We start from the raw sequence: 27,069 nt of genomic DNA on the forward strand, positions 1-27,069 counted from the left end.
CTGAGAAAAACCAGAATATATTTGGCCAAGGAGAAAAAGGAGTTGTTTAGCAAGACATAAGGGGTGAGGGTATGAAAATGAAGATTACTTACCCATAACCAGAGTTCTTTGAGATGAACTCTGCCTATTCACACTCATGGGATGCTTTGACCTGAATGGCAGAACTCCAGCTACTAGCAGTGTTGGTGGGAGCGCTGATCTTCCTCCCTCACCCTTTCCGTGACTGAACGAATGCTGAATATGCCAGGGGGAGGGTACAGTCACAGTTTCAGGGCTACTGAACCTGTATTTCCCTCTGTGGTCTACCAATGGCAGCCACTCTCAGACTTCTTCTGGCTCTCCGCCGTTACTTACCTTGGTGGAGACCCACACATCATTCCCTCCTCACTGGGGCATTTCCAGGCTGCAGAATTCCCTGCCTACACTGCTACTATCCCCAGCAAGCCAGACTTTCTGAACAGACCAGCACCTTCGCTTTGCTTTCTCGCCAACGGCTATCAACAGAGTAACTGGCGCAGTTACTAGTTACCACCCACCTCTTTCTAGGCAAGCACACTTATTCTTAAGGTAAAAGCATTACAAGGAAACCATATTAAAAACAACAAAAGAACCTACAGACAGGCTAAAAGCTTACCAGAGGTCACCCTAACTCCAACCTTGGGCTTTAGTAGATGTCAATCCTTCAAAACCCAAAACTGGGTTTTCCCCAAGGTTACAAGTTCATCACTTTCTCAGATTCAGAACCAGATCCACCAGCTGGGCAGTTCATCCATTTCTTTATACAGCCTTTGATCCCCAGTCCACAGCAAAAATCTTCTCCTCAGGGCATAGCTTCAAAAGGCACGGCTTTTGCATAACCATTGGGGAATTTTCATTAACAGTCCCCTATGAATTCCCCAAGAAATCCACTTAACACTTACTGTCCCAAAAATACATTTCTTGTCTGGCACATTTTCAATATAATCCTTTGAACTCCCAGGCCTCATATCACATCTCCCCTCTAGAGAGGTTACGAATAAACCTGGCCCACAATAATACATATTTGCATTTAACACAAAAGACCCCAAATACATTTAAATTTAATTCAGGAAGGTCTCCCAAGGATATTGCAGGAAATTTCCATATCTGTCACAGGTATAAAAGGGGAGTGGGCACTCCAGCTATTCAATTCCTTCCCCTGGGCCCTGGTTCCTTTGGTAAGCAGGACTCCAAGGAGAAGGGAAAGGTGGGTGGGGAGTGTAAATATGCAGAATTCACCTCAAAGGACTCCAGTTACAGGTAAGTAACCTTCATTTCTTTGAGTGTCCTTTGCATAGTCGCACTCACAGGATGAACTAACAAGCAGTAATTCTGACCCAGGATGGGGGAAACATGGAGTCCTTATCAAATAAGGACTGCAATACTACCACACCAAATTTTGCATCTGATATAGGTTCTAAGTTTAGTGAGTAATGCATAGTAAATGTGCGGACTGTACTCCACATTGTTGTGCTGCATATTTCTGTTAAAGGCATAAGTCCAGGGAATGCCACAGAAGCTGCTTTTGATCCAGCAGAATGAGCTTTAATTCCCTCAGTAAGAGGAGATCCATTATCTTATCAGTTTTTTGTTTTTTTTTAATACATAGTCTAACCCAGCAGTTCTCAAACTGTGGGTTGGGACCCCAAAGTGGGTCACAATCCCGTTTTAATGGGGTCATCAGGGCTGGTGTTAGACTTGCTGGGGCCCAGGGCTAAAGCTGACGCCCAAGGGCTTGAGTCTTGGGTGGTGGGGCTCAAGTTACAAGTCCCCCACCTAGGGCTGAAGCCCTTGGACTTCAGCTTTGCCCCCCTGCAGCCCCGTCTGGGGCAGCAGGGCTCAGGCTTCAGTCCACCCTCCTGAGGTAGTGTAGTAATTTTTGTTGTCAGAAGGGGGTCACGGTACAATGAAATTTGAGAACCGCTGGTCTAACCTATCTTGAAAGAGTCTGATCAGTGACAGCTCTCCCTTTATTCCTCTTTTCATGAGACGAATTTGGAGATTGATCTAAATAGAAAGCTAAAGCCCTTCTAACGTCTATAGCCTCGCTCTCTTGAGTGTAAGGTTTGGGAAAAAATACCATTAATAATATAGATTGACGTATAAGAAAAGCTGATATTACTTGTGTGAGAATCTTGGGTGTGTAGAGAATTACTTTATCCTTCTGAAAAACAGTCAATGGTGGGTCCACCATTAGCGCTTTTTATTCGCTTATGTGCCTTGCTGAAGGAATAGCCATTGAGGCAACTATCTTAATAGATAAATAGAACAAGTACAGCTCTACACAGACAATTAATTATCTGTTTGAACCTAAGCATTATGTTTAAATGCCAAGATGGTACAGGATTTCCTGAATGGTGGATATAGATTAACACCTTTCCAGAATCTTGAGTAGGCTTGGAAGGATTAATTTTTATTAGTAAACATCGGTAAACTTTGATTTCACCATACACACACAAACCAAAGAAAAATATTTCCATTTGAGTTTTATTTAAAGATATTTACTAAAGATCTGAATGGTACACAAATTTCTTTTTTTCCTGTGTCAACAAGTCCAATATTAATGGCAAAAGTTTGTAGAACCCTCTAGACCAGTGATTCCCAAACTTGTTCCGCTGCTTGTGCAGGGAAAGCCCCTGGCGGGGCGGGCCGGGCCAGTTTGCGCACCCACGGCGTCCATGGGTTCGGTCGATCATGGCTCCCAGTGGCTGCGGTTCGCTGCTCCAGGCCAATGGGAGCTGTTGGAAGCGGCGGAGGCCGAGGGACGTACTGGACACCACTTCCAGCAGCTCCCATTGGCCTGGATCAGTGAACCGCAGCCACTGAGAGCTGCGATCGGCCAAACCCGCGGATGTGGCAGGTACACAAACCAGCCCAGCCCGTCACTTTCCCTGCACAAGTGACGGAACAAGTTTGGGAACCACTGCTCTAGACAGGTGAACTAAATCTGGATATCACTGCTACCTGGCCCACAACAGCACAATCAAAATTACTCTGGGATTCTCTTGTTTTATTTTAACAGTCTTTGAATGAGGGGAAATGAGGCAAAACGCATACATAAGCTCTTGATCCCTGATCTTGAGTCTTTGTCTCTGCCCGCTCACAAGCAGAATCTTTAAGAACATAAGAATGCCCATACTGGGTCGGACCAATGGTCCATCTAGTCCACTATCCTGTCTCCAACAGCAGCCAGTGCCAAATGCTTCAAAGGAAATAAACAGAACAGGGCAAATAAAGTGATCCATCCCCTGTCATCCAGTCCCAGCCCAGTCTGAGGCTTAGGGACACCCAGACATGGGGTTGCATCCCTGACCATCTTGGCTAATGCCATTATAGGAGCTATCCTCCATGAATGTAGCTAATTCTTTTCTGAACCCCGTTATAATTTTGGCCTTAACATCCCCTGGCAATGAGTTCCACAGGTTGACTGTGTTGTGTGAAGACCACAGTATTCAAGGCACGTGCATATCATAGATTTATACGGTGGCAAGATATTTTCTGTCTTATCCCTTTCAGATTAGGCCTGAATAAAGACCGGGAGTGGTTTGGTCATTACAAAACCTAAACCTAATTTCCCCAATACTGATTCCCCCTTACTGTTACTCACACCTTCTTCTCAACTGTCTGAAATGGGCCACTCTCATTACCACTTCAAAAGTTATTGTTCCTCCCTTGGTATCCTGCTGTCAACTGAATTGTCTTGTTAGACTGACCGCACATTTGGTAAGGCAAATCACATCTTTTCATGTATTTATATCTCTTTCTGTAATTTCCACTCCATGCATCTGATGAAGTGGGTTCTAGCTCATGAAAGCTTATGCCCAAATAAATTTGTTAGTCTCTAAGGTGCCACAAGGACTCCTCATTTTTTGCTAATACAGACTAACACAGCTACCACACTGAAACCCTTTCATAATGATTCCCAACATTGTTAACTTTTTGGACTGATGCTGCATGTTCAGATATGCTTTCAAAGAACAATCCACAATGATTCCACAATCTCTTTCTTGAGTGGTAACAGCTAAATTAGACCCCATCATTTTGTATGTATAGTTGAGATTATGTTTTCCAGCGTGGATTACTTTGCATTTATCAACACTGAATCTCGTCTGTCATTTTATTACTGTCACCCAGTTTTGTCAGATCCCTTTGTAACTCTTCACAGTCAGCTTTGGACTTAACTATCTTGAGAAATTTTGTATTGTCTGAAAACTTCACCACCTCGCTGTTTAACCCCTTTTCCACATCATTTATGAATATGTTGAAACGCACTGGTCCCAGTACAGACCCTGTGGGGATGCTGCTATTTACTACTCTGCACTGTGAAAACTGACCATTTATTCCTACTCTTTGTTTCCTACCTTTTAACCCCATGAGAGGATCTTTCCTTTTTCCCCATAACTCCTTACTTTAGTTAAACACCTTTGGTGAGGGACATTGTCAAAGACTTTCTAAAAGTCCAAGTACACTATATCACCCATGCCTACATGTTTTTTTGACACCTTCAAAGTTGTCTGAGTTTTACAAATGCTTTGATGCTTCTTGTTGATGCTGGAGGCATAAACAAAACAAAAAAAATCTATTAGGGGTTCCTCACAAGTTGAAGAGGTGTGATACTACTTCCTCTTTCAGCAACCAGTTGTGTATCTGAGATGTTGACTTCCTCAGATGGTCTGCTAACGTATTTAGTTCCCCAATACATGAATTGCTATCAGGTGAATCTTTTGTGTTATACAACAATTCCATTAAAGACATTACCTCTCTGCACAACTCTAGAGCAGTGGTTTTCAAACTTTTTTTCTGGGAATCCAGTTGAGGAAAATTGTTGATGCCCACAACCCAACGGCGCTGGAGATGAGGTGTTTGGGGTGTGGGAGGGGCTCAGGGCTGGGGGTAGGAGTGCAGGAGGGGGGTCGGGGCTCTGGGCTTGGGCTGCAGACTCTGGGGTGGGGCCAGAGATGAGGAGTTTGGGGTGCTGGAAGGGTTTCCAGGTTTGCGGGGGCTCAGGGCTGGGGATTGGGGCACGGATTTAGCTCCGGCAGCTCCCGATCAGCAGCGCAGCTGGGGTGCAGAGGCAGGCTTCCTGCCTGTCCTGGCACCGCAGGCTGCACTGGGCCCCAGAAGCAGCCAGTAGCGAGTTCCGCTCTTAGGTGGAGGCACACAAGCAGCTTCATGCAACTCTCACCCGCAGGCACCAGCCAATGGGAGTGCAAAGGCGGTGCTTGGGGGCAGGGGCAACGAGTAGAGCCTCGGGGCCTCCCTGCCTAGAAGCCTGAGCTGCTGCTGGTCGCTTCTGAGGCACAGCATGGTGTCGGAAAAGGTAGGCACTAGCCTGCCTTAGCTGGGCAGCATCACCAACGGGACTTTTAGTGTCCCAGTCTGCAGTGCTGACCCGAGCAAGGCGACCCAGTGCCTGACGTGCCGTGACCCAGTACTGGGGCGCAACCCACGGATTGAAAAACACTGCTATAGAGAATGGGTTCTCCCCGGCCTGTTTAGATAATATAATGCTGCCTTGTTGTCTGTCATCATTTGAACCACAGTGTCTTACACAAGGCAGAAGTAATTTTAAAGCCCATCTTATTGCTCTCAATTACAGAGCACTGAAGTTTCTCTTCTCCTGGTGACCATGCCCCCTGATTATCAGACTGTTACCCAAATAAGTCCCCCATCCCAGAGCAGATACATCTCTGGTAACTATTAATGATGGCATAGGAAGACTGAATGCTATACTCTGTTACCTTTAGACCCTTCCATCCACCACTTAATGTTGTTCACATCTGCTGTAGAATTTTGAATTTTTGATGCATAGTCTATGCCTGATTTGTAGCTGATAAATAACCAGTGCTGTAGTTCCCTCATTCGGAGGGATGGTCACTGATGTGGTCAATGCTGAAAGACTCATCAGTCAAAGGGGAGAGGAATAACATCTGTTGTAGAGACTGCAGGAGCAGAAGTACAGTTGATTTTATTTTTACAAGCCTTTCTTTGAAAAGAAAGGCTTTGACCACCATGAACTCCAGTATGGTCCAGTATGAAAGGAATCCTCCATGCTGGACAGTGATTTTTCCCAATGTATGCATAAATTCAGATTGGCAAAAAGTAAACATATCTGCTTTACATCCTATGTAATCTTTTCTTCCTTGATAGTACTTTTATTAGCCAATAGTCTAGGTATGGATGTACAAAAATCCCACTTCCTTACATATGCTGCCAAAGACAGATATTCTGTCAATACTACTCATTGGAGAATCCTGCAGCACTGTGCATGCTCAGAATTCATGTGCCCCACACACTCTCCCTCCAGAAGATACATTTTGCTGGAAAGGTGCTGCAGTTACTCCTTTCACTCACCAGGGCTGCTGTGGCGTCAGAACAAATAGCAGCAGTTGGGACAGGAGAGCAGGGTGCAGGGACATGAAGGAGGGGGTGCAGGGATAAACAGGATGTGGGGGCTGGCTGAGTGGGAGTGCAGGGACACATGAGGACAGGGGCGGATGTGCCTGACTGAATGAGAGAGGCTAGGGATCAACCATGTTCTGCATGGTGGAAGCTCTCTAACAATCCCTTCACACACCCCAAATAAAACAACACACACCACAACCCTGTTCCATACTTCTCCCATCCACACCCAACAATCCTCCAAGTTCACAACAAGGCTCCTTCCCAGAAATTACTTCCCTCTCCCTCAGCTCCTCCGTTACCCCCAACTCCCACAAGCCTTTGCACTGCTTCTGAGGTGGTGCGAGAAATACACTTCTGTATTGTAGTTTAAATAAACTACATAGAGTTCTGTATTAATATGTCTAATAAGAAACCTATGCCAAAAAACATCTCCTGAATCTCCTGTTGACTGTATTGTAACAGACATATTTGTTGAGAAATATTTTCAAATAAATTACCCAAATAATTGAAACTGGCATGATTATACTGTGTTATTTTGACAGTAAAACATGCAGAATTTTAAAATATTGTGTGCAGAATTTTTTGGCTCAGAATTCCCCCAGGAGTAGAATACTGTTGGAGCCAAGGACAAATCAAACCATAGGACTCTGTACTGAAAGCGGTTCTCTCCTACCATAAAACGTAGATACCTGTGATGACATGGTCTTATTGAAATATGTCTCTTTTAAATCCAAAGGTGCAAGCCAACCCTGGAGGGAAAGAGAAGGGGCTTATGGAAGCTAGATACAACATGCAGAAACAAAATTTTTATAAAATTGTTTCATTTTCTGAGATCTAAAATGGAGCCAGAGCCATCATCTTTTTTCAGAATCAAGAAATAATGCAAATAAAAAAACCTCTCCCTTTGTGTTTATGAGGGACCCCTTCTCTTGCCCCTGATTGCAACAGGAAACCGATCTCCTCCCTCAGCAGACTCTCTTGAATTGCATCCCTGACTGGGGGGCAGGAAAGGGATAGACTTGGGACAAGAAAGGGTTTTGAACAATATGGAGTAATCACATGCATTCTTATCTAGAATCCACCTGTTTCATGTTATCAATTGCCCTGACAGTAAAATGGGAAAAGCAGTCCCCAAATTGGTGGGGAGGGGCATAAAAGTGTCTAACAACACTGGACTGCAGCTCTGTGTCCTCATGTCAAATCTATTGTCTTAAAGAAAGTATAGACCATAAAAACAGCCATATGGGTCAGACCAAAGGTCTGTCTAGCCCAATATCCTGTCTTCCAGCACTGGCCAATGCCAGGGCCCCCAAAGGGAATGAACAGGTAATCATCACATGATGCATTCCCTGTCGCTCATTCCCAGCTTCTGGCAAGCAAAGGCTAGGGACACCATTCCTGTCCATCCTGGAAAATAGCCCTTGATGGACCTATCCTCCATGAACTTACCTAGTTCTTTTTTGAACCCTGTTATAGTCTTGGCCTTCACAAAAATCCGTTGGTAAAGAGTTCCACAGGTTGACTGTGCGTTGTGTGAAAAAATACTTCCTTTTCGTTGTTTTAAACCTGCTGCCAATTAATTTAATTTGGTGACCCCTAGTTCTTGTGTTATGAGAAGGGGTAAATAACACTTGCTAATTATACTTTTTCCACACCAATCATGATTTTACATACCTCTATCATATCCCTCCTTAGTTGTCTCTTTTCCAAGCTGAAAAGTCCTATTAATCTCACCTCATATGAAAGTTGCATCATATCCCTAATCATTTTTGTTGCCATTTTCTGAACCTTTTCCAATTCCAATATATATTTTTTGAGATAGGGTGACTACATCTGCATGCAGTATTCAAGATGTGGGTGCACCGTGGATTTTTAAAGAGGCAATATAATATTTTGTCTTATTATCTATCCCTTTCTTAATGACTTCCAACATTCTATTCACTTTTTTGACTGCCGCTGCACACTGACTGGATATTTTCAGAGAACCATCCACGACTCCAAGATCTCTTTCTTGAGTGGTAACAGCTAATTTAGACCCCATCAGTTTATATGTACAGTTGGGATTATGTTTTCCAATGTGCATTACTTTGCATTTATCAACATTGAATTTCATCTGCCATTTTATTGCCCAATCACCCAGTTCTGAGAGATCTTTTTATAGCTCTTTGCAATCTGCCAGGGACTTAATCTTGAGTAATTTTGCATCATCTGCAAACTGCACCACCTCCCTGTTTAACCCCTTTTCCACATCATTTATGAATATGTTGAAACGCACTGGTCCCAGTACAGACTCCTGGGGGACACCACTATTTACCTCTCTCCATTCTGAAAACTGACCATTTATTCCTACCCTTTGTTTCCTATCTTTTAACCAGTTACCAATCCATGAGAGGACCTTCCCTCTTATTCCATGACAGCTTACTTTGCTTAAGAGGCTTTGGTGAGGGACCTTGTCAAAGGCTTTCCAAAAATCTAAGTACACTATATCCACTGGATTTCCCTTGTCCACATGCTTGTTCATCCCCTCAAGGAATTCTAGCAGATTGGTGAGGCATGATTTCCCTTTACAAAAACATGTTGACTCTTCCCCAACAAATTATGTTCATTTATGTGTCTGGCAATTGTGTTCTTTACTATAGTTTCAACCAATTTGCCCAATACTGAAGTCAGGCTCCACTTTCGTTCAGCCACTCACCATTCCCTTTTATACCTTGGCCGAGAAACATTTGACATTTACTGAGGGAAAGGGTAAGGAAGGCATTGAAGCCCGAGTTCTACTGCTCAGGCTGTACGAGTCAGAGCATCCCATGAGTGATAATATGCAGAGGACACTCAAAAAAGAGCGATATTTAGGTGAGATAGTGGAATAGTACCCCAAGAGAGGAAAAATATCACTTGGCATATTTAAACTAGTCTAGAGAAAGCACTAGAAAAATCTAATCCCCCTGCACTGGCCTCCAGGGGATGAGCCAGATGAAATTCTGTAAATTAGGAGTAAAACTATTCAGAAAGTTACCTAGTCCAAACACGTCCCAATACCAACTAGTCATAAAGGTGATTTTCTTTAGGTAAGAAGAAAATTAGACGATGGAAGAGTTAGTCTACTTGGTAGCCATCACTTAATAGAAAACACACATTACTGAGAATAGTAAGTCCAACATATGGAAAAAATAAAGCATGAAGATTCCATAACGTCATATTCAGTATTCACAAATTCAGCAACATTTTCCTTAGCATATTTACTTCAAGGAAGAGTCTGGTTCTTTCATACAAATTGACAAGATGCCAGTGAGAATGGTTTGGCCACATGCTGGTATTGTTTTCATTAATATATTTTAAAAGAGGCCAGGTGGTAAGTTGGCTACATTTACTTTTAAGGCTGTCTCACTTTTTCCATTCCTTGGCTAGATCTCCAACCGTGAAGACACACCTACCCCCCAAAATCACAAGTGTAGCAGACAGAGTCACAATTAACTGTTTACAGGAATTTATTGGTGGGAAGTCAAGTAACAACCCCAATAAATTAGATTCTGGAACACTAGCCCTTTTAGTCCTTGCAATTCCACCAGTGCAATATTTATCTCTTATGAAGATTTCTGAAAGAAGGGGCATGACCATGATATATGCAGAAGGAGTTTCAATATTGCACATCACTGTACAGGAGCTGGAGCAAGAACTTGTGCCTCCAGTATTTCCCCACCCAATTCTTGTTTTCCATCTTTTCCATCTGGAAGTCATGCAGGATGGATGGACTATGTCATTGAGAGTCTCATTACATACACTTGGAAATTCTGGATAAGGTTCCTTTTGTTACATCATCTCCTTACAGCCTTCATTTTACTTTAGTCTACAGTAGATCATGGCATTCCTACATTCTTTTCAGTATGACTTTTTTTTTTTAAATAAGCTTCTCTCTCCAGTTCTCTCTCCCCCTGCATTGTGGCATCTAACACTTCCCTTACACCATTTCTTGTTCCAAAAATCCCACGTTATTTCTTTCTTACGTTATTCCCCTAATCTCTCCATTTCCCCCACAGTCACTTACAAAGAGGGGCTGGGAAACTTTACCTGACACCTGATAAAGAACTAAACCCAAAAAAAAGAATGATACAAGATATTGGACCATCTAGAAGTAATGTCCAGATCCCCTCCCCACTTCAACTGGGAAAGAGGCTGTGATTCCACTTTAAGGTCGTGTGTAGCTGAGGCTCCATCTTCTGTGGCAAGTGTGCTAACAGGGAGAAGCACATTCTCTCTGTCAGTGTTCTCTATCCTACCCCAGAGGCTCATGGCTGCTACAAGCAGATGTGTCTGCTATTCTACCCATCCCTCACTTCCATTTTTGGATCTTGGATATTTTCAACTGCACCTGGCTCCCAATAGCCATAGGTCGGGAAACTGTCATTCACAAAATTTTCTACAGCACTTTTCCTTGGAGCGTAACTGGACACTGCCTTAATTTTTGAATCTACATTTGCTTCATGTCTTAAATTTCCAGCGGCTGATAAACTGGCTTAAAGCGCAGCCAAGTTTATGGGCAGTAATAGGAAACCACCTCCTGGCTGAGCCAGTGAAAATCGTAAGCACTTACTTTTAAATGCAAGTACTTCATTGGCTCAGCTGAGTCAATTTCCTTTCACATCCCCTAAACTTTAAACAGCTGATAGAATTAGGGGGTCCTCCTAATTTCCTGTGACCTGGAGAATTTAGAAACTCCCCAGGGCACTGAATCTATTCAGCAACTTAAGACTTTTGGAAGATAGAAAGAAATCAGCTGATAGCTTTGCCAAAATAGTGCTTAGGCTTTAAAATTAATTTGACTTTTCCTAATTTAAACTGTTGGATTATAAAATGTTCTTCTTGTTTGAATTTTTTTTCCTGAAGTCATCTAAAAGCCAAGATAAAGTTGCTGGGCTGACTCTGTAAGTTCAAACAAGCAGGTTGCTTCTGCAGAATGTCCTAATGCTCTATAGCAGGGATGGGCAAACTACGGCCCAGGGGCCACATGCGGCCCTCCAGATGTTTTAATCTGGCCCTCGAGCTCCAGATGGGGAACGGGGTCGGGAGCTTGCCCTGCTCTGCACAGCTCCCAGAAGCAGTGGGATGTCCCCCCTCCAGCTCCTACGTGTAGGGGCAGCCAAGGGACTCTGCACGCTGCCCCCACAGCACCCATTGGCCAGGAACCGCGGCCAATGGGAGCTGCAGGGGCAGCACCTGCAGACAGGGCAGCATGCAGAGCCGCCTGGCTGCACCTCCACGTAGGAGCCAGAGGGGGGACAAGCCACTGCTTCTGGGAGCTGCTTGAGGCAAGCGCTGCCCGGAGCCTGCACCCCTGACCCCCTCCTGCACCCTTGCCCCAGACTTGATCCCCCTCCCGCCCTCTGAACACCTTGGTCTGAGCCTGGAGAACTCTCCTGCATCCCCAACCCCAGCCCCACCCCAGAGCCCATACAACCAGCCGGAGCCCTCACCCTCCACACCCCAACCCCCTCCCCCAGCCCAGAGGGCCCCCGCCCCCGAACTCCTAATTTCTGGCCCCACCCCAGAGCCCGCACCCCCAGCCGGAGCCCTCACCCCCTCCCGCACCCCAACCCCCAATTTCATGAGCATTCATGGCCTGCCATACAATTTCCATACCCAGATGTGGCCCTTGGGCCAAAATGTTTGCCCATCCCTGCTCTATAGAAAAGTGTGCTTAGAGAGGACAGAAAAACTAGTGATACTTAGCATTTTTAGTACTTTCTGTTAAAAGAGCTATACAGTCATTAGCTAATTAAGCCTCACAAAACATATGTGAAGTGGGTGAATAAGTATGGCTAACTTACGGTTCAGGAAACTGAGAAAAAAGCAACTCATCCAAGGCCACACAAGTCCTGGTGAGAACCAGGGCCTCTTGACTGCTGCCCATTCCTCCAGGACACAGTACTTCACAAGAGATAATATAGACTATGTATAACATACTTTATCAAAACAAGACCCAGTACCATTTCAATAATAATCGTATCAATATCCTGTGTATATTCCTCTTTAAAAATGTTAAAGATCAATTCATTCAAAGGAAAGACTATTTAATCTAATCTATTTGATAAAATGTGTACCATTAACTTTGGGGTTGGGGGGGGGAAGTTGGAAAGGGATGAATGAGTTAAGGTGGTTTCAACTAAAATTGCAACATTTGCTTTTTTATCATGACAAACAGTTTAAGTAACTTTTATAATTGGATTTTAGGCTTAAATAGATTTCAGTATTTGTGTGAAATGAGTTGTAAATCTTTAATTACTATAATAACCCTTGAAATCATACTAAAAGACATTCCTACACTTCAAGCACCAAAAGATAAATCAGTTCTGACTGTTAGGATAGGCTACTTCTGAGCTACGGAGAGACAAAAAGGCCTCATAAAACCTTTGAACTAAGTTAACAGTGGAAATTTTGAAATCCAATACATTTGTACAATTTCTCCAAGTCTTCATAAAAATACTCACCCTCTGACAAGACACCATGAAATATCATGATATTTACAATATGAAACAAATGAGCAAGAGTGTGTGTGTGTCCAAGTGCAAGAATAATCAAGCTTATTATGGAAAGCTAGCTTCAATATGAACTATGGAGCAATAACGTGTCTCACCGTGATCAGCTCAGGTAGTGGCCTCCCCAGATCTCCCAGGAATACCCAGGTGTCATTCGCACAATGGTTCTGGGGAGCACTCATTGATCCTTCCTGTGCACTTTTCTCATTTCTTCAATTTTGCTGCAAGTCTTCCAGTAGCTTCATAATCAAACAAGCAAATGTTAAAAAGGAGTATCTTTTTTTCTGTTTGTAGCACTGTTGTAGCTGTGTTGGTCCCAGGATATGAAAGAGACAACATAGGTGAGGTAGTATCTTTTATTGGATCAACTTCTATTGGTGGAAGGGACAAGCTTTACAGAGCTCTTTGTTCAATCTGGAGAAAGTAACCAGAGCATCTGAGCTAAATACAAGACGGGACAGACTGCTTAGCGTAGGGGTTTCACACATGCCGTAAGAGACCACTTAAAATGAAGAGGGCAATTAAAGGTTAGCAGACAACAGGGTTCGCTGCACATTGTTGTGATGAGCCATAAAAAGAGCGGCTCTGCTAAATCCGTAGTTTTGAGTGTCCAGCAGAGTTATGAATTTAAGCTCTGACGCCTGCCTTTTGAAAGTGTTGTGCAGGTTTCCTTTGAGGATCAGGATTAAGAGGTCAGATATTGACCGATGGCTTTGTAAAAAGTGTTCACTCACAGATGATGGGGTGTTTTTGCCTTATCATTTTCCTGTGCAAGTTCATTTGAGAGCATAGTGATTGTCTGGTTTCACCCACATAGCTGTTGTTCTTGGGACATTTAGTGCGCAGGATGAGGTACACCCCATGTTGTGATAGGCACGTGTAGGACCCATGGATCTTGAAAGGCGCATTGTGGAGGGTGTTGATCATTGTAGCAGTGGAGATACGTCCACAGGTTTTGACTCTGTTATTCTGGCAGGGTCTGGTGTCGCTTTAGTTGGTGGGTCCTGGTCTGTGGGAAGCCTGCTTCTGATGATGAGCTTGGAGAGGTTCAGGGGTTGTTTGAAGGCCAGACGAGGGAGTATAGGAAAGATACCCCATATATGGGTTCCAGTGTGAGGTGGTCAGGGACAACTAGGGAAGAGTAGTTAGTGGGTCCCGTCCCATCCCATCCGCCCGCCCATAGTGAAGCAGGTTCCATGATGCGAGCTCTCTCTCTGGTGGAGTGTCCTTATTTAGTGAAGGCGGTTTTACTTATATTTAAGTGTGTATTCCAGAGCTTGTGTGTATTTTTTCCACAGCAAACTAGTAAAAATACTATCATCCAGCACCCAGAAACAATAAAAAACCTAGTATGGACTAGAGACTAATCAGTAGCATTACATGACATCCATGCCAACAACCTACTGTGAGCCATTAGGACTGCATTCAACTCTGAGCATATATGAAAACATGTCAGGGCATCTCAGTTTTCATGAATATCCTATATAGTAACCTTTTATATATATTATTTTTTTTAAAGAAAACCTAGACATCATAGCAGCCCATAAGCCTCAGCTCAGTTATACCGAATAGCTGTTTTCATATGGCATTTCAGTATTTCAGGAAAAACAACACTTTGAATATTTAAGTCATTATACTGAGCATGCATTTGCTGACACATTAAGGTAACTACAATATGGTTATTACACCACACCTTACAAAGAACAAAGTAATCCACACACATTAACTATTTTTCACAGTGAAGTAGTGCAAAGCTTCATGTCCCTCCTCAGTCTTGCCACTACTGACATGAAAGTCTTTTCTGTAACTACCTGGTAAGTGGAACAGCCTTTACTTCTCAAATCTCACCTGAAAACCTCCCTTGCTTATGCCCTCCTAAGTCCTCTGTTTAACTAAAGCATTCTGGGAGGCATAGCTTGCATGAAAAATGTACAAAAAGTAAAGTTTCCCTGTAAACAGTTTATGTGACATCTTCTGGTTTTGTTGGTCTTCTTCAAACTGAACTGGAATTCCCGTTATAAATTGTCACAGTATGTTGCATTTGACCACTGGCTCTTGAAGCAGATTACATTTACCACATTTGAACCAGAGACAGTGCAAATACAGAGCACAGATCTGTATAACTTGGACTATTGCCAGTTTAGTCTCATGAATCCACTAAGCCATTTTGGAGATGAACCAAGTCTGGAAACTTTAAGGAGCCAAATAACTGCTTTTGGGGACAGAACAATTTACATGTAACATCACTAATGATCAGCTGAGAGAGTTGAAAATATTCATCTTCATTTTAGAAAGGTTAGCTGTTTTGAGAACAGTCTTAGGAAATCTAGAAGTTGAGGTTCAATAAATTACCTGGGATACTCTTACATAGTAGAAGCTCTTCTCACTGCAGCAAACCTCATGGCTTTACCACCCCTCACACAGTTTTAATGGAGGGAAGAATCACATGTTCCCCATACCTATATTTGTTACCATCAGAGCAGCAGCAGGTCTTTGTTAGTTCCACACTGCTATTGTATCTGGTAACACACAGATGCACTGGGGGCAGAGCTCTGGCCAGGAGCCAGACTAGCTGTGGCTGTGACAGCAATATAATTAGTCTCTCCTTGCTCTCCATGCCCACAGCACCAGATCATACCAGTGGCCCAGCAGAATGAAACTGACAAAGATAATGCCACTTCTGCTGTTACCACTGTGAAATGAGCTATGAGCAGGAACACAGGTTAAATAAGTATAAGGACAAACAGAGGAGGTAGAAAGGGAAGGGAAGAAAACAGAAAGGGGCTTAGCAGCAAATCAGAGATTAGGACTAAACACAGATCCTCATCCCCTGGGGTAAGACAGCCTTGTACTCAGTCCCTAGAAGGAAAGGTGTGATTACTATAATTCTTTTGGAAACTTGGGCTGACAGACATCTGTGATCTCCAATCCTCCAGAATTGGAGGGTCTCTACAAGGCGTGTGGGTTAGGATAGATATTAAGTAGTAAAAGGGAATCCAGGAAGACCTCTGAATAAAAAGGTGAGAGAAATTCCAAACCAAGTCAAAGATAAAAACTCATAAGACACTAGTGAAAGAAAGGGAATCAGAATGTGTAATTGTAGGGGGAGGGTTATAGCTGAGTTTTTCCAATGTCCAACCCAATGGCAGTTAGTAGAAAAAAAAAATCAAACTTCTCCCCACTACATTTTTATGATCTCATTCCTGTTCTCATTCTTGGGAGAGGGACACACACACACATATTAAATGGTCTCGAGAGAGCCTGGAAATAATTACTTTGGGCTTCTAAAGGGGGTGGAGAGTATAATGAAGGTGAAGAGGCGGGCATATGCTTTAGATAGTTATTCACCTAATGGGAAAAGACTCCTAAAAGATGCAGATATTGCTGGATACCATCTGAATCACAAAAGCAAAATGCTGAGTTTGGGAAAGAACTCTGTGTTGCTTCTGTGGCCCACATTTCTGCACTGAAGATTATTACAGTAATTGCAGTACCAGTGGTGTTACCGTACTGCCTAGGGGACCTAGTCATAAACCAAACCCCCCAGTGCTAGGCACACTACAAAACCGATCCTGACAAAACAGCACCTAACGCCTCGCTTATAATCTCTCCAGTGCTGGTGATTCCAGAACCTCCCCATGAAGCTTATTCCATAGCCCCAATTATTCTAATAATCCAAGAACTGTTTCCTAATTAACTTTAGTTTACCCTGCTGCTATTTAAAGAGTCACTGACACCTGCAATACCCACCACAAAACAGGTGAAACAACATTCCCTGGGTTGACTGATAGTCTAGACTCTAGAGCAGTGTTTTTTAACTTTTTTTTTTTGATACCAGGGACTGGCCTGCTGCCTTCCTAAACTGTGTCAGGGAGATCTCAGGGACTGGCGCCAGTCCATGGACTGTTTTTTTGAGAAACACTGGTCTAGAGAAGTCTACGTACTGCTAGCATCCTTCCCCTAACATCACCATGTGAGCAGACCTATTTCCAGCAGTATCTGATCTCTCATCAGATCATGTGTTTTTGCGGTATTTTCTCTAGTTTTTAAAGCGTTTACTTTACTTCTTTACAGGAAACTTTCGCTGAGTGTTTATATGTGGCTTTTGCACTCTGGCCACCAGGTTTTTAATAGTTGCTCTGTTAATATATTTGGGAGCAGTAATGCACTATAATGTTTGCAGGTCTATGTGGGCAGATTTGTTTAACCATTTCAGACATGATGAGCAGGTGTGTTGTACCTGTGTGTTCTATATGCATAAAGACTGGGTTATACTTGCAAAAAAACCCTCTTCCCACAACACAAACAAAATAGAGGAATTAAGTTCAGGCCATGCAACACACTAGTAAAAGCTGCACCACAGCAGCAGGCTAGACAGTGCACATTTTAAATATCACCACCCCCAAGTTCTTCTACATCTGTATATAGTACACCACAGAGACAATACCTCAGATACCTCCATAGACCTCTCCAGTGTAGAGAGCAGTAAAACATAAGGGACAGCACATGAACTTCAGAAAAGAACACTACAAGTTTCTGTTGCTACTTTTTTAGTACTTAGTGTTTGACCTATGATTAATATTAATGTGTTGCATGTTTTAGAGGAAGACTTTGTAGGAGAATGAAGGGCTGTTGCTCTCTGGATCCAATTAATTCTCTCTCTCTCTCCTTATTAGCCAATGAAAATTAGGCCTTGTCTACACTGCCACTTTACAGCACTGAAACTTCCTTGCTCAGAGGTGTGAAAAAACAACCCCTTGAGTGCTGTAAGTTTCAGCTCTGTAAAGTGGCAGTATAGACAGTGCACCAGTGCTGGGAGCTGTGCTCCCAGAGCTGGTAGCTACTCCCCTTGTGGAGATTTTTTTGTTTGTTTGTTTTTTAAAAAACAGTGCTGGCAAAGCTCTCTCCCAGCGCTGGTGCTGTGACTACACAGCCACATTAAAGCGCAGCCGTGGCAGCGCTTTAACGTTGCTAGTGAAGACATACCCTTAGTCACTGTCCTCTTTACATCACATTTTACAAATTTAGACACTGTTCTGTCTATCACCGGGTCTTCTCTCTAAACCGATTATGCCCTAAGGGCTTGGCTACACTTACAGTTTGCAGCGCTGGTCATCCAGCTGTGTAGGAGCAGCGCTGGTGTGTGGCCACACTCACAGCTACCAGCGCTGATGTGTGGCCACATTTGCAACATTTACAGCGTTGTTGGGAGTGCTGCATTATGGGCAGCTATCCCAGCATTCAAGTGGCAACAACGTGCTTTTCAAAAGAGGGGGGTGGAGGGTGGTGTACTGTGACAGGGAGCGGGGAAGAGAGAGAGAGTGGATTTTTGGAGCCAACACTGTGTGTTAGTTTCCTGGATTGAAAAATCACAAAATGTTCACGAGCCCTTAGTCTTAACTCTTAATTGCAAACAGCCTGCCTCCAACACGGACTCCCCGCTGTTTCACTCACTCGATGTGGTGTACTGTGACAGGGAGCGGGGAAGAGAGAGAGAGAGAGTGGATTTTTGGAGCCAACAGTTTAGCTTCCTGGATTGAAAAATCACAAAATGTTCACGAACCCTTGGTCTTAATTGCAAACAGCCTGCCTCCAACGCTGTTTCACTCCCTGCCTCTCATTTGATCGCTCACAGACAGGTACAGATAGCTCCTGCTTGCTGTGATCAGTGTTTGTTTTTTAGATAAGCAGTTCAACGGAGTTCACAACAAAACAAAGAGAGGCTGCATAACAAAACAAAGAGAGTAATTTAGTTAAAAGCTTTCTGGGATATCTCCTTATTCCCTGGAGGCCAATAAAAACACTGGTGTGTGTCCACACTTGATGAGCAGCGCTGGATCACCAGCGCTGCAATCGCTACACCCCAACCTGGCCAGGTGTACAGCCAGCGCTGCAGCCAGGGAGTTGCAGCGCTGGATGTGCCTTGCAGGTGTGGACGGTTACTAATTGCAGCGCTGGAAAGCCTCTACCAGCGCTGCAACTTGCAAGTGTAGCCAAGCCCTCAGCCTTTCCTCAGGTCTCTCTGCCAAAGCTTCTAGGGTTTTAGATCAGGGGCGGGCAAACTTTTTGGCCTGAGGGCCGCATCAGGTTTCCAAAATTGTATGGAGGGCCAGTTAGTGAGGGCTATGCCTCCCCAAACAGCCAGGCGTGGCCCAGCCCCCCGCCCACTATCCAACCCCTCCTGTTTCTCACTCCCTGCCCCATCCAACCACCCCTCCTCCCTGTCCCCTGACCGCCCCCGGAACCCCTGCCCCTAACTGTCCCCCGCCACCCCATCCAACCTTCCCCTCCTTCCTGACTGCCCCCTGGGGATCCCTGCCCCCATTCAACCCCCCTATTCCCTGCCCTCTGACCGCCCCAACCCCTATCCACACCCCTGTCCCCTGACCAGAACCCTAAACTCCCCTGCTCTCTAGCCAACCCCCCGCCGCTCCCTTACCATGCTGCCTAGAGCACTGGTTGCTGGCGGCGCTACAGCCGTGCTGCCCAGAGCACCAGGACAGGCAGTCATGCCACCCAGCTGGAGACAGCCATGCCACCGCACAGCACAGAGCACTGGGTAAAGCCCTGGCTCAGCAGCTGCGCTGCCCCAGGAGCTCGCAGCCCCGCCACCCAGAGCACTGCGCCAGCGGCGGAGTGAGCCGAGGCTGCAGGGGAGGGGGAACAGGAGGGATGGAGATGGGGGCTAGACTCCCAGGGCAGGAGCTCAGGGGCCGGGCAGGAGGGGCCCGCAGGCCGTAGTTTGCCTACCTCTGTTCAAGATGCTCTCTTCTGTCTCGCTCCAGTTTGATTTTTCAAAGCATGGCACCCCAAACTTAACACAGTAGGTGTTCCCAGTACTTTGGCAAAGGTTTTTTTCCAACTGACATAGTATACTATAATTTACACCCTTTCAAAGGAGTCCTACCATAAGAACATAATAATGGTCATACTGGGTCAGACCAAAGGTCCATCTAGCCCAGTATCCAGTCTTCCGACAGTGGCCAATGCCAGGTGCCCCGGAGGGAAGGAACAGAGCAGGTAATCATCAAGTGATCCACCCCCTGTCACCCATTCCCAGCTTCTGACAAACAGAGGCTAGGGACACCATCCCTGCCCATCCTGGCTAAGAGCCATTGATGGACCTATCCTACATGAATTTATCTAGTTCTCTTTTGAATCCTGTTATAGTCTTGGCCTTCACAACATCCTCTAGCAAGGAGTTTCATGGGATGACTGTGTTGTGTGAAAAAAATACTTCCTTTTGTTTTAAACCTGCTGCCTATTAATTTAAACCTGCTGCTACTAACCTTCTGCAGTTAATGAGGATGCTTTCTAGATGACCACCTGCTGTCATGATTTCTCTGTACAAGTTCTAGCCTTTCAAAACACACTGTACGACTATTCAAGTTTTCTCTAAAAGTAAATTTAAGCTTTTTCTTCACATGAGTTGCTGTATATGAATAGTTTTATCACTACACAGGTCTGAGTTGTCACTACACTTTCACAAGAAGCTGGTGCGAAAACACAAATACAAAATGAGCAAAAAGATTTGGGAATACAATACTTCACAGTTCTTCAGTATTCCCGGCTGCCTTCTGAAGTGTTTGCTAAACATCTGTCCTTGAGAGACTTGAGACACAAGAGACTGGGGGTGGGAAGACAGGAATGTGAAAAACAATTTTCAGAAAAACCCAACACAATGGATTTGTGTGTGCATATGTGCATGGCAGGCAACTGGATTTTGAGTTGTTTTATCTACGACAAAAGTGTTTACATGATCATATGCTTGAAAAGATTTTTCATACTAGAAATATTAGCATCTAGTTTCAAGTGTAAATGAAATTTTTAACAATTTTAAACAAATTAAAAGGTCAATGATGAGACCACTGAGGTCCTTGTTATGCCTATTAGAAAATAAATTGCCTTGAAGTTTAGAGAGGAAAGGAGGCTGGGTGCAGTCCTTGAATGGCTAATGGGTGGGATCAAATGATACAGGAGGAGTGGAGCTGTGAATCATTACAGGGGCTTGGTTTGCTAAATTCCATAAATTTCTGGAAGGTGGGAAAGTCATTTAATAACATGGCTCAGTAGAAAGCTGGCTAGCATGACTTATTTTTCCAGTCTTCACAGTGCTGAATTCACAGGGTGCCTGGTTTCTCAGTCCAACTAGTAAATTTGAAAGCTGCTGATCAATACTGCAAAAAGGTAATTGCCAAACATCAGGTGTAAAACTTATCTTTCTTCACTTTCAGCGCATTGAGCAAGATGGAGACACTAGAAGGAGCAGGCTCGGAGTTACTACAGAGAATTCTTTCCCAGGTGTCTGTCTGGTAGGTCTTGCCCATATACGCAGGGTACAACTAACCACCATATTTGGGGTCAGGAAGGAATTTCCCCCAGGTCAAATTGGCAGAGACCCTGGGGGATTTTCACCTTCCTCTGCAGCATGGAGCACGGATCAATTTCAGGTTTAAACTAGTGTAAATGGTGGATTCTCTGTAACTTCAAGTGTTTAAAATCATGATTTGAGGACTTCAGTAACTCAGCCAGAGGTTAGGGGTCTAATACAGGAGTGGGTGGATAAGGTTCTGTGGTCTGCAGTGTGCAAGTCAGACTAGAGGATCATGATAGTCCCTTATGACCCGAGTCTAAGAAGCAGGAACAAGCAATTGAATGGACTGAAGTAATGAAATCAACAATTCTTCTGAAGTAAAATGTATACTATTGCCAAGGGTTGTTAATGTTATTGATTCCACATCAAAAAAAAAAGCAAAAACATATTGTGTAAATTTGCTGAAAATGCCATCCCAAAATACAGAGAAAGTATGACAAGAAGGTCTTTTTGCCACTTGAGCAATTAAAATTAGATGAGGGTTTAGCAGGCGCAATTATCCTAAATTTCTGATGTATGAGTGATCAGTACACCTAAACATTGCTGAAAAAGTAGTATGCCTATCAGTCCTTAAATCACACTGGAGAAGTTCAAATATTCTTCCAAACCATCCATCAGAATAGGGAAACATGGTCTAGATTAAATCACTATAATAGAGTGCATAACTGACTGAAAAACTGTACTCGAAGAGTAGTTATCAACGGTTCACTATCAAACTGGGAATACGTATCTAGCAGAATCCCAGACAATCTGTCCAGGATCCAGTGTTATTCAATATTTTCATTAATGATTTGGATAATGGAGCAAAGAGTACACTTATAAAACATGCAAATGACACAAAACTGGGAGGGGTTGCAAACATTTTAGAGGACAGGATTAGAGTTCACAGTGACCTTGACAAATTGGAGAATTGGTCTGAAATCAACGAGATGAAATTCAATAAAGACAAGTGCAAAGTACTTCACTCTGGGGACTAGCAGGCTAGGCAGTAGTAGTGTTGAAAAAGATCTGGGGGTTATAGTGGATCACAAATTGAACATGAGCAAACAATGTAATGCAGTGATGAAAAAGGCTAATCTCATTCTGGAGTGTTGTATGCAAGATACAGAAGGTAACTGTTCCACTCTACTCACTCAGCGCCACTGAGACCTCAGCTGGAGTACTGTGTCCAGTTTGGGGTGGGTACCACAATAAGGCAAACTGGAGAGAGTACAAAGAACAACAAAAATGATAAAAGCTTTAGAAAACCTGACCTGTGAGGAAAAGTTAAAAATAGGCAAGTTTAGTCTGGAGAAAAGAAGACTGACGGGGACCTCATAACAGTCTTCAGATTTGGTAAGGGCTGTCATAAAGAGGACAGAGATTAATTCTTCTCCATGTCCACTAAAAGTAGGACAAAAAAAGTAATGGGCTTAATCCACAGCAAGGGAAATTTAGGTTGGATATTAGGAAAAATTTTCTAACTATAAGGATAGTTAAACTCTGAAACAGGCTTCTAAAGGAGGTTGTGGAATCCCATCATTGGAGGTTTTTAAGAACAAGTTAACAAACACCTGCCAGGGCTGGTCTAGGTTTACTTGGTCCTACCCCAGTGCAGGGGGCTGGATTTGATGACCTCCCAGGGTCCCTTCCAGCCCTACACTTCTACAATCAGTCTCATGGTAGGTCGATTGAGTGAGCAAAAAAAGGATTGAACTAAACTGTTTCCAGAACTCAGTGGAACTCTCAGGAAAATCCAGTCTACATTTGCTACCAACTGCCCTAATGCTGTGTTCTTGTGTGTGCTTTTCATTTCTTTAAACGATGTACCTCTATGTTTATGCTTATGAAGTGAACACAGTGCAGGTTTTACATTTCACAGATTAACCTTGACTACTGCTTAGAAACAGCCAGTACGCACCATATGCAGAACTAGCACCTCTCTGAAGTTACCGTCTCGTTCTCCTGAATATCAGTTTCCATTTAAAAAGAAGAGGGAATAAATCTCTACTAGTTATGGTTGCAAAGAAAACCTCAGAAATGTGAAACAAGTATAACCAGTACAGCTTTCCACGTGAATTTGCAGAAAGCCTGGAACTATCACTCTCAAGTGTGAACTGTCCCACTCCTCTCAATAAGGCTTTAGTGATAATTTATATATTTTAACCATTTTATTTTTCATGTTAGAAAGGAGAGTGAGGATCACAGATCTGCACAATTGACTGAGTGGTTTCTCATTTTGGTGCCACCAGTGGATGACAATTAGGAGATATCTTATTTCTAACTCAGTCAAGAAGAAACCATGTCAAAGTATCCTAGAAGAGCCCATGGGAATGAATATTCAAGCCCCACTGAGGGGGAGCAGAAATCAACAGCGCCTAGCAGCACACACAATTGTATTTTGAACATCTGCACAATCTCCAGGAACACTGCCTCATTTTGGCAACTCGTGGACAGCCCTTATTTTGTGGGCGGAGTTTGAAAGAGTACCTCCACCTTTTTTCCCCTGCAATCTGACCCCTGACCCTGCATGGACCAGTCTCACACCCCTATTTTTGTAGTACTAGAGGGGACTTTCCCCTCTGCACTAGGACTTTTTCAGCTCTACAACACCTTCTCTTTCAGTGCATCAGTGCGTGCAACTGGTAAAACGCACAAAAACAAGAGAGCCATGTTGTCTATATGCTGCTTTGAACAGGGCTCTGGTGTCTACCTCTCAGAATAACATGGCTTTGCTAGACACTTCATGGTGCTACCATTCCTTATTCATTTTACCTGGGAGTGTTCAGTACTGAAACCAAAATGTATCGTGACAGCAGCAACTCAAAAAGCATCCAGCTTGCACAATCATTCGGCAAGATTTCCAAGCTCCTTTCCTTCCCAGTCATTGTTCATAGCCCCATGACACTCAGCAGAGAGAGACAAAGGAGGTTAAATATCCTGGACTAGTGCCAGTGTTCAAGTTCACTAAGCAGAGAAAAATTAGGCTGTCATGTGAAGATGATGGTTCAAAGTAAAATGCATTTTCTGGTCCTAATCTAATGCCAAGAGGACATTTGTGCACATCACAAAACTACCATATTTCAGCACGAAGGGCCTAGGCTTGGAAAAGCAGCAAGTGCTGTAGTTCAGGATAGAGGTGCAGAGCTGGGGGGGAGAGCAGTAATAGAAAAGCAGGTGAGGTCACACAGGTCAGAATTAATGGGGATTGACAGAGCTATGGAGGGACACAGGACAAAGAGAAATGGTCATTATGTAAGCCAGGTTGAATTAGCTCTGCTAGCATTCTGCTTGGCTCTATTCAGTATCATCAGTATCTGAGTTCTGAGGTAAAGTCATTTGAGACAAGTGATTTAATACAATTGTTCAATAAAATGATTTAATACAAACGGCATGTCAGCTCAGACAAAAAGTTAGCAGCTACCACTATTTGGAAATCAGTTTCTGAAGGCTGGTACTGTATATTAGGCTTTCTACATCCAGAAGGGGATAACTGTTAGTAGGGCAGGAATATAATCGACCTTGGGGCGGAGCTGACACACTACTAGCTCAGTCACTCCTTGCAATAAGATCTCCATACCTGCCTGCTCAACAGCTACTGCTGAAAGTTGCTATAGGCACTAGAAGGATAAAGTGAAATACAGAAGAGTGAACATGAACATGAAAATGAACTGCTGTACACAAATGGGGAGGGAGGGAAGCCTACACACAACTTCATTAGAGAGTTTGTTGTGGTAAGAATCTTTATGTAGCAGTTTATTCAATTAAACACAATTGGGAGCCTGTGATTAATTATTCCCATTGAAGTATGCACCTTGCTTATTGCAACATAGGTTTTGTTTTTTTCCCTCCAGAGCCCCAAGAACAGCTTTGGCAAATGTGGTCTGAGACAAAAGAGCACTACAGAAAACCTGTGCTAACAATCTCCTCCAACAGAAAACCATCATTGCATCCAAGATTCTAGCACAATTTTGTGCAACCTCTACTCACAACTAGGCAACTGATTTTGGCTCATGCCTTGGGTGGTTCCAACATGTCTACATGTTTCCCCATCCCCACGTGGCCCAAAAGTTTCACTCAAACTCTCAGAACATCCCAGTGAAACTCAATGCTCTCACCTTTCATTTTGACAGTGGGGGAATTGGGTCCAGCTGATTGCTTCCTCCATCCTCTCCAGTTCTGGCAAAGGCTCTCTGCCTCAGAGATGAAGGAACAAAGAGAGTCTTCCTCAAAGCGGTCAGAGTCTTCAAACGAAAACCTTTCCCCGTCCTCCCACTCTGCAAACATGAGTTCCATCACATCCAATAGACACGAAGAAGAAAAGGGACAGATTTGATCACTCAGACAGACGGATGAACGTGACTCCAGGACAACTTTTATCGATAATTAAAAGTCCAGCTCCACTCAGGTCCCCATACTACAACACCAGGGAAAAAACAGAGCAACAGCTGTCTCAAGCGGGGAGAGCAGAAAAGTGACATAAAATAAGGGACACTTGTAAAAATCTCAAAGATACCAAGTTCTTTAAAAAGTTTAAAAACTTTTATGTCCACAAAACATACTTAAACCCTAGGACTTGGTTAGTCTGTTGAATGATGCTTCCAGCCCTGACACAGGCGTGTGTCTGACAGACACAGGAAAGTCTGAAGGTTTCAGCTGCAAGTGACCTGGAGAGTCTGATGGGGGAAAGGGGGTTGTTTGTTTCTTAAGTTTCTCTATAGAGTCAGGTCTCCCTGAGGTTGTGCTTTTCTCTCACTACAAGTGCAAAAAACAAACAAAAAATCTGCTTTCTCCCCTTCACAAAAAAAGGTAGTGGGGGGCTGGAGGTGGGACACTTCCTGTGTTTGAATGGTTGTAAAACCTCCCCTGTTCTCGTGAGGGGTCGGGATGGGGGGGTGGTCCTCACGCACTGCCTGGGAGGCAGGAGGCAAGTCGCGGGTGAAGCAGCCCCAGGGGTAGCAGGAAGAGCGAAGGGAAAAGCAGCGCCCTGGGCAGGGGAAGGTTGGAGGGCTCTGGGGAGGAGCGGTGCCCGGGTCAGTGTCCCAGGGCTCGGTGCCTGGTGGAGGAAGGGAGCCGTGTCGCTGCGGTCGGTCCCGGGGGCGGAGGGAGGAAAGCAGTGGGACCCGTGGTCAGTGCCCGGGGAGGGACCGGTGCCCCCAGGGGTCAGTGTCGGGGGGGGCTGCCCAGGAGGTGTTGGATGGGAGGCTCGGTGGAGGGGGGAGAGGAAGCGGTGTCCTGGGGGTGGCTACCAGAGCGCTGGCAGCGTCTCTTCCCCCATGGGGCCGGCGGGCAAGTGCGGGGACGCCGCTCCAGCGGCTGACGGACGCGGACCGGGAGCTGCTGCCGCCGCCTCCCGGGGCTGGGACCGCGCGGCTCCGGGGTGCCGGTCTCTAGCGCCCCATGGCCCCAGCTTCCCCGCAGCCCGGCTCGTCTCCTGGCGCAGGCAGCGGCCGGACTCCCCTCCCCGGCCGGGTAAGATGGCTCTGCGCCGCCCAGTATCACCTGCCGACCCCCGCCAGCCGGGACCCGCTTCCGCCGCGCCGCTTCCGGCTTCCGCCCGCTGCCGTCCGCCCCGCGGGACACCGCCAGTCCCAGCATGCCAAGGGGCCCGGGTGCATGCTGGGACTAGCAGTCCCCACTGGCCGGAGGAAAACTCCTCGGTCCGGCATCACAGTGCATGCTGGGATATGTAGTTCCTGTAGGGAGAGGGGGCGCTCACCAGACGTTCTGGGATGTGTAGTTCTGGGGGAAGCTCACAGT

At 44.7% G+C, this 27,069-nt stretch overlaps 1 protein-coding gene across 4 annotated transcripts in view; it reads right to left on the reverse strand.

Moving 5' to 3' along the window:
* Positions 1-26,864, reverse strand: part of ZSWIM8 (zinc finger SWIM-type containing 8) — a 133,683-nt gene extending 106,819 nt beyond the window's left edge. Inside the window, exons 1-2 of one of the 4 annotated variants that reach the window (XM_039547611.1) lie at positions 26,812-26,827; positions 25,428-25,726 (exon numbers count right to left, since the gene is read on the reverse strand). In XM_039547611.1, the coding sequence (XP_039403545.1) occupies positions 25,428-25,605 (178 nt within the window). In that variant the 5' untranslated portion in view covers positions 25,606-25,726; positions 26,812-26,827. Of the gene's footprint in view, positions 1-25,427 lie in introns of all 4 variants that reach the window. The other 3 variants (XM_039547615.1, XM_039547612.1, XM_039547613.1) reach the window with 3 other exon arrangements.
* Positions 26,865-27,069: the final 205 nt, after the last annotated feature.

The sequence above is a fragment of the Mauremys reevesii genome, linkage group 7 (assembly GCF_016161935.1).
Source record: "Mauremys reevesii isolate NIE-2019 linkage group 7, ASM1616193v1, whole genome shotgun sequence".
Taxonomy (NCBI): Eukaryota; Metazoa; Chordata; order Testudines; family Geoemydidae; genus Mauremys; species Mauremys reevesii.